The sequence below is a fragment of the Pinus tabuliformis genome, chromosome 3_2, assembly GCF_031772625.1.
Source record: "Pinus tabuliformis cultivar Carrire ecotype Pingquan chromosome 3_2, CPIR1, whole genome shotgun sequence".
NCBI lineage: Eukaryota > Viridiplantae > Streptophyta > Pinopsida > Pinales > Pinaceae > Pinus > Pinus tabuliformis.
In genome coordinates, this window is record NC_142302.1 from 1,032,428,050 (window position 1) to 1,032,435,768 (window position 7,719).

At 38.0% G+C, this 7,719-nt stretch overlaps 1 protein-coding gene across 1 annotated transcript in view; it reads left to right on the plus strand.

The window, feature by feature from the left end:
• The window catches only part of LOC149184115 (uncharacterized), a 28,623-nt gene extending 22,018 nt beyond the window's left edge, over positions 1 to 6,605 (plus strand). Inside the window, exon 3 of the mRNA XM_089415232.1 lies at positions 6,474 to 6,605. Coding sequence (XP_089271358.1) covers positions 6,474 to 6,605 — 132 coding nt within the window. The remainder of the gene's footprint in view (positions 1 to 6,473) is intronic.
• The last annotated feature ends 1,114 nt before the right edge of the window (positions 6,606 to 7,719 follow it).

A 7,719-nucleotide genomic window follows, 5' to 3' on the forward strand; every position in this document is an offset into this window, starting at 1 on the left:
TTTGATGTGAGGATATATTTGTTGCTACTATTATGACATATTGGTATTGTTGTATCTATGTGGAGCATGGTGATCTTGTTGCGGGATATTTATTGTTGGGATTGTTATCTCAAAATCAGGCCCTGGAAGGCTGCAGACCAGGAAGACTTCAAGTAACTCTTTTAAACCAATGTTTGGCTGAGGCTTGGCCTCCTCAACCTGAGAGGGCTCTCTCAAAGGTTAATGATTTTGATAAAGATTAGATGGCTAACTCTATGAAACAAGTGAAAAATATGAATGGTGGAAACACATTAAACAACTATCCATTGGGCTTATGGAGTCAACAACACCTCAATATAACAATGAACTCAACCCTACATGGAAGTTAGGGCATTCAACGTTTAAACATTCAGAACATAAACTCATATGGGACCACACAGTTTATAAATGTATACAGGAAGTCAGAGCACATTCAGTGAGTTCTGAGTGATTATACATCCATACCACTGTAATAATTAAGAAAAGGACAACATCACATATTCTGAACATAAAAAACCCTTCATGAATCCTGAGAAGTAAAGTCAAGCATGTATTACTGAAAGTGAGTCTTACATAGGCCAAATACAAGCTTTTCCATAAAATGTTCCAACCCTTTGCTAATTCGACCTCTTGCTCTATATAAAGCATTTAAAATTAGGATTCCATCATCCCTCATCAAGAGAATTCGAATTTTCCATCAGTGACACCTATTCTAACCATAAAACAAACCATTAATTAGAACTAGCTGTTAACTAGGAGTGCTAGTGACCTAATACAACTAGGAGTGTAACTCCTTATTATGATTACAACAACCTTATCTAAACATTTAAAGCATTCTTTGACACCTAACACTCCATGAAGTGGAATTTGATGAAGCCTCCCACGTGGTCATCTGACTGCTGAAGACAAACCCTAGAAATTAGGGAACATGTTTCCCTGTTTTTAGGTTTAGGATCCCTGAAAATGGCACGTGGGACAGAGCCTTTATCTCTTCATCCATGACACATTTTACGAAACTGAAGGAGGTTTTTGTAGCCCATGTTATCCAGAACAAAAACCTCTCCTGGTTTTTTAAAAACTTTCTCCATCTGTCCAAAAACTGTCCTTGAAAAACACGTGGCAAACAGGAAAAATCCGTTTTCCGAAAGTAGGGTCTCAATGAAAGCTTAGTATCTCCAAACTGAAAACACTTATGAATAAAGTGAGATAGGTTATTGTAGCTGGACATTGTATGAAGAGAAACCTCCCTCAGAATTCTGAAATACGTCTTCCTGTAACCAAAAACTGATCTTGAAAAAGACTGCTAAAACCAGTAGACAAAGCTTGACTTTCAGCAGTTTCGTAGCGCAAGTTTAACCATAAATTCCTCCCAACTCAGAACGAATTTGAAGAAACTGAAAGAGGTTTTTGTAGTTCAGCATGTTAGGAAGAAAAACCTCTTCCAGTTTGCAAAATTAAGTTCTCAGCGGCTCAGGAAAGCATTTGGAAAATGACTAGTAAAAGCAGAAAACAGAGTTTTTCTGCTAAAACAGGCTGCTACAGGGGTTTCGTAGCGCGCTACGAAAACTCCTAGTTCAGTGATTTCGAAGCTAGTTTTGAAAATTTCTCCAAAGTAATGTGAGATATGACTTCCAAACTCATGGTGAGGCTTCTAGGACATGGAATGAGGCTGTCAAACTTTGATGGAAAAGAGATATGACCTTGAAAGACTTCTAACCTTATGACCTAACTCTTAAAGCATGAAATGACCTAGAGACCCTTTAACACCATGACTAAAAGAAGGGTTTGTAAATGAGAATGACACTAATTGTGATGAGCTGACTCAAAACTTATAAGACTATGATTAGAAACAAGGCAACTTACCAAATCTTAGAGACAAAGATTTTAGGGTGATAAAACTCTGAACCTCTGCCCAATTTTCTCCCCAAGCCTTTAATGATTTCTGAATGAAGAATTCAAACTGCACCTACTAAAGCAGATGCTCAGTCAACCTACCCTGAGATTATTTGCACATTCGTACCTACCCTATCAGCTGCATTCTCTAATTGTAGCTCAAGGAACATGAAACTTCCAATGAAGCCAATCATCAATCTGATCTGAAACTTGGATCTCCTTACTGTGCTTGAAGCATAAATAAACCAGATACTGAAATAACCAAGGAAGCATGAGGTGTAACTGTTCTTCAAGATGAACATATAATTGGAAGCCTGAACAGTAAATCTTTTCCATGTATTCAGCTATAGGGTCAAAAAACACATGGTTAGTTTGATGATTCTCAAAACTTTCTATATCTTTAGACAACTGATCCTTAGCCACAAAAAATTCCTTTGATGTGCTGTCCAACTGCCTTTCTGCATGATGCCCATAGACAATGTAATTTTCCTCACTATTGTGATCATTCTTTGATGTAAGCTGCTGCAAGGAATCACAAACATGAACAACCTTTTCCTCTGCCTGAGGGTTATAAAATCTATCTTCCAGTACTTCTTCTTGGTGTTTGCAATCAATTTCATATTCTTTATGATCAAAAGACTGACAAATCTGCTGCATCTTTTCATTCATATCAAAGGATGAAACATGGTTTTCACAAATAAACCCCTGCTGATCTTCATGCTGTGTTTCATGAGATGTTATACTTTCTTCTTGGTGTTGAAATGCATTGTTATGAAGAGCCTCTAAAATTTCTTCATCCATAAATTCATCATCATCTTAACAATCCTCCAAATATTGAATAAAACTCGTAGAATGTTTACAACAATCTTTGACCAGCAATAAGGAGGGATGACGCTCTTTATACATGTCATAGAACACATCATGGAAATCAGCAAGAGAATATAATGAACCATTTTCCAAAATTTTATACCAAGACCATGCTTTTCCTTCTAAGGTGGTCATAAACATCCTCATGAGACAATCTTCAGGGAACTGAACCTTAAGACTGCGTATATGCATATGGAACCTAACCAAATGAAGAGCAGCATTGTCTTTCTTTTCATCTTTGAATATCGGAAGATCCTCTAACCAATCAACCTTTGGCATAGGATTTGGAAAACCAGGGATATGAGACCGATTCATAGGAACATACCTGGCATTCATTCTTGCAGTGGAATTCATCTTGAAACTTCATCAAGCTACTGATCTTCTACCAGTGGAGTCACCTTCCAATTTCTTATTCGATGTGTGGAGTCGCCAAGGTAGTTTTGCAGCCTCAAAAACCTTCTGAGCTCCTGCTACCTTCAGAAGTTCAGCTTCATGATTTCAGGAATGAATAATCTTCGGACTCCCGGCAGAAGCACCAAAATGTTATCTCAAAATCAGGCCCTGGAAGGCTGCAGACCAGGAAGACTTCAAGTAACTCTTTCAAACCAACTTTTGGCTGAGGCTTAGCCTCCTCAACCTGAGAGGGCTCTCTCAAAGGTTAATGATTTTGATAAAGATTAGATGGCTAACTCTATGAAACAAGTGAAAAATATGAATGGTGGAAACACATTAAACAACTATCCATTGGGCTTATGGAGTCAACAACACCTCAATATAACAATGAACTCAACCCTACATGGAAGTCAGGGCATTCAGCGTTTAAGCATTAAGAACATAAACTCATATGGGACCACACAGTTTATAAATGTATACAGGAAGTCAGAGCACATTCAGTGAGTTCTGAGTGATTATACATCCATACCACTGTAAGAATTAAGAAAAGGACAACATCACATATTCTGAACATAAAAAACCCTTCATGAATCCTGAGAAGTAAAGTCAAGCATGTATTACTGAAAGTGAGTCTTACATAGGCCAAATACAAGCTTTTCCATAAAATGTTCCAACCCTTTGCTAATTCGACCTCTTGCTCTATATAAAGCATTTAAAATTAGGATTCCATCATCCCTCATCAAGAGAATTCGAATTTTCCATCAGTGACACCTATTCTAACCATAAAACAAACCATTAATTAGAACTAGCTGTTAACTAGGAGTGTTAGTGACCTAATACAACTAGGAGTGTAACTCCTTATTATGATTACAACAACCTTATCTAAACATTTAAAGCATTCTTTGACACATAACACTCCATTAAGTCGAATTTGATGAAGCCTCCCACGTGGTCATCTGACTGCTGAAGACAAACCCTAGAAATTAGGGAACATGTTTCCCTGTTTTTAGGTTTAGGATCCCTGAAAATAGCACGTGGGATAGAGCCTTTATCTCTTCATCCATGACACATTTTACGAAAATGAAGGAGGTTTTTGTATCCCATGTTGTCCAGAACAAAAACCTCTCCTGGTTTTTTAAAACATTTCTCCCGCTGTCCAGAAACTGTCCTTGAAAAACACGTGGCAAACAGGAAAAATCCGTTTTCCGAAAGTAGGGTCTCAATGAAAGCTTATTATCTCCAAACTGAAAACACTTATGAATAAAGTGAGATAGGTTATTGTAGCTGGCCATTTTATGAAGATAAACCTCCATAAGAATTCCAAAATACGTCTTCCTGTAACCAAAAACTGATCTTGAAAAAGACTGCTAAAACCAGTAGACAAAGCTTGACTTTCAGCAGTTTCGTAGCGCAAGTTTAACCATAAATTCCTCCCACCTCAGAACGAATTTGAAGAAACTGAAAGAGGTTTTTGTAGTGTAGAATGTTATAAAGAAAAGCCTCTTTCAGTTTGAAAAATTAAGTTCTCAGCTGCTCAGAAAAGCATTTGGAAAATGACTAGTAAAAGCAGAAAACAGAGTTTTTCTGCTAAAACAGGCTGCTACAGGGGTTTCGTAGCGCGCTACGAAAACTCCTAGTTCAGTGATTTCGAAGCTAGTTTTGAAAATTTCTCCAAAGTAATGTGAGATATGACTTCCAAACTCATGGTGAGGCTTCTAGGACATGGAATGAGGCTGTCAAACTTTGATGGAAAAGAGATATGACCTTGTAAGACTTCTAACCTTATGACCTAACTCTTAAAGCATGAAATGACCTAGAGACCCTTTAACACCATGACTAAAAGAAGGGTTTGTAAATGAGAATGACACTAATTGTGATGAGATGACTCAAAACTTATAAGACTATGATTAGAAACAAGGCAACTTACCAAATCGTAGAGACAAAGATTTTAGGGTGATAACAGGGATGATGATGGCCAAGGTGTTGAGAGGCCATGTAATAGCATATTCTATTGTTAGTACTTATTATTTTTGTTGCTACATTTGGAGAGCTTATGTCATAGCTCGTGGAGGTCGTACGATTTGATGCACTTGCCATGCATTACATTTTATTACTGTTGCTATATGGAGAACATATTCATTGCTAATTTTTCCATGTACTCATGATATTTCATGTTTTGGGCATGTATTGATGAGAGAACATTGTGTGTATATGTAAAAGCCATGTACTATTATTATATCATCTTGGTCTTATTTCTCATGGAAAGACCCATTGTGTCTAGTATTATTTTTCATTAGCTATGTATGGGTCAAGTGGAGTCCAAGTCTTGTTTCATGTTGTATATCTTTGATGTAGTCTCACATATTGGGTTCATGATGTAAACTTGGGTCCATAGAATCATGGTTGGTGATAGGAATAGATGATTCATATGTATGTTCCATGTACTTATCACAACTATGTATATGTTCGATGAAGCATTATGTTGTAATGTATTGTATATCATGTCTGAAATTAGTTAGAGTCATGGTCCATGAGGAGTAGTCTCTTGCACTTGGAAAGTAGGCTTATTGCAGTCAACATATGTGTTTCTTCAGCAGGCAGAGTGTTGATTGCAAATCCATTACATGCTTAGGGGGATCATGTTTCAGTTTTCATTGATGGCATTGCGTTGGCTAGTTGTTTGGCAGGCGATTTACTTGTTTTTACATGATTATCTTCAAAATGATACTTCTTATGTTGTATCAGTATGGTGTTGTGTATGGCAGGGGGAGTCTTCCTCTCTTCCGACACATTATTGAAATTGATCTTCAGTGTTAATATGGCCCTTTACCATTGATGTCAAAAGGGGAGAGATTTGGATGGTTAGAGGTTAGCCTCACATGTTGTATTGAGGTTGTATCAATGCCAAAGGGGGAGTTTGTTGGCATTGTAGTGTTGGAATTGATGTCAATAAACTCTTAGTGTTGTTGGTCCTATGCATGTATGATGAGTGCTTGGTGTTGGATGCTTTGGTGATGGTCTTGTTAGTTGGAATTGATGTCAACATACTTATGACTAGACCTAGTGGAGATGATGTTGTGGTTGTTGAGGAGATGGATTCCAGACATGTCGAGTTGCTTGGAGATGTTGCTGTTGTAGGAGGATTAGATTGTTGCTATGGGTTTTGATGTTATGTTGTAGCTTGGATATGTTGCTACTGTAGGTGGTTGGAGTGCTTCTCTAGATGTTGCATATGTCTCTACATGTCTTAGAGACATTGCATATGCTGTTGCATGTGTGAGATGTGGTTGGTTGTGTTGTAGGTGCTTCTACCAGTGATGGAGGCAATTGTATTCCTTGATGTTGTTGTTGCAGGAGTTGGGGATACTGCTACAGGTGATGGAGATGCTACTACAGATATTGGAGGTGTTAGAGATGTTGTGGTTGCTACTTGAGGAGTTGGAGGTGTTGGTCTTGGTGCTAAAGTTTGCAGAATAGGTCTAGCATGTATCTGAATTGTTCTTAGCCTATTTCATTAGTTGCAGACATGTTGTAGAGGCTTGGAGGAGTGTTCATGTGCTAGAGAGGATGATGGAACATGTGGAAGTGGTTTAGAGCTGAGAGGTTGATGATTTTACTGAGCTTTAGCCCTAGTCGCATGCACAAAGGCCTATGGGAGAGGTTCTAGGCTCCAATCACTTGCAGGATAGGCTCAAGGGAGCATTTATAGCTCCAGTCACTTAGAGGACAATGCTAAGGGAGTGACCAGGGATTTGCATGATAATTTCTCCACATTCCTCACATTATTGAGCTAATTTTTGTGTTTTGGCGACATCCTTGATCAGAACTTTTTGGTTTATGGTCGGAAACGTTCATGGGACCTCCAGAAGTTGATTAAAATTGAAAAGATAAAAAATTATAATCGAGTTAGTGGTTGATTGAGTCAATGAGATGAATTTGGATCTAATATAGCTTATGAACAGAGTTGTGAAGCCCAGTTGTTCTGAGTAATTATTGAGTTGAGAACTTGGGTTCATCTTATTATTGAAGATAGCTTATTGTTAGTATGGTTGATTGTCTATTTGTTGTGTGGAGTGAGTGAGAGATTGGAGAAGAGCCTACAAGCTCCATTTATTGTCTAGTGCAAAATTTATTAAGCAGTTTGCAGTTGTAGTAGTAGTGATATGAAGTATGTTTCAGCCATGATTTTGTGGATTGAGTGAGAAGATGCAGTGAGGATTTGGGTAGAGTTTGAGAAGGATTTTTTCCAGCTTGTGTGGAGTTTTTGATGGAAACTAGAGCTACAAACTTGATATTTGATTGAGCTTTGATGCTCGGTTACTGCAGTGCTCATGTTGAGCAAGTTTTCATAGTCCAGTTTGAAAATATATGAAACGAGGCTCTCATGAAGGAAATGAAGGCATGGAGGCTTTAAGTATACAATGATTGGAGGATTCTATAGATGGAAGAGATTTATCCATCCAATGGTGGTTGGATAGTTCGGCTGAAGCTAGGTGAGGCTCAATGGTCATGGTGGCAACCAACATATCAAAGTCTGTAGAGTCGTTT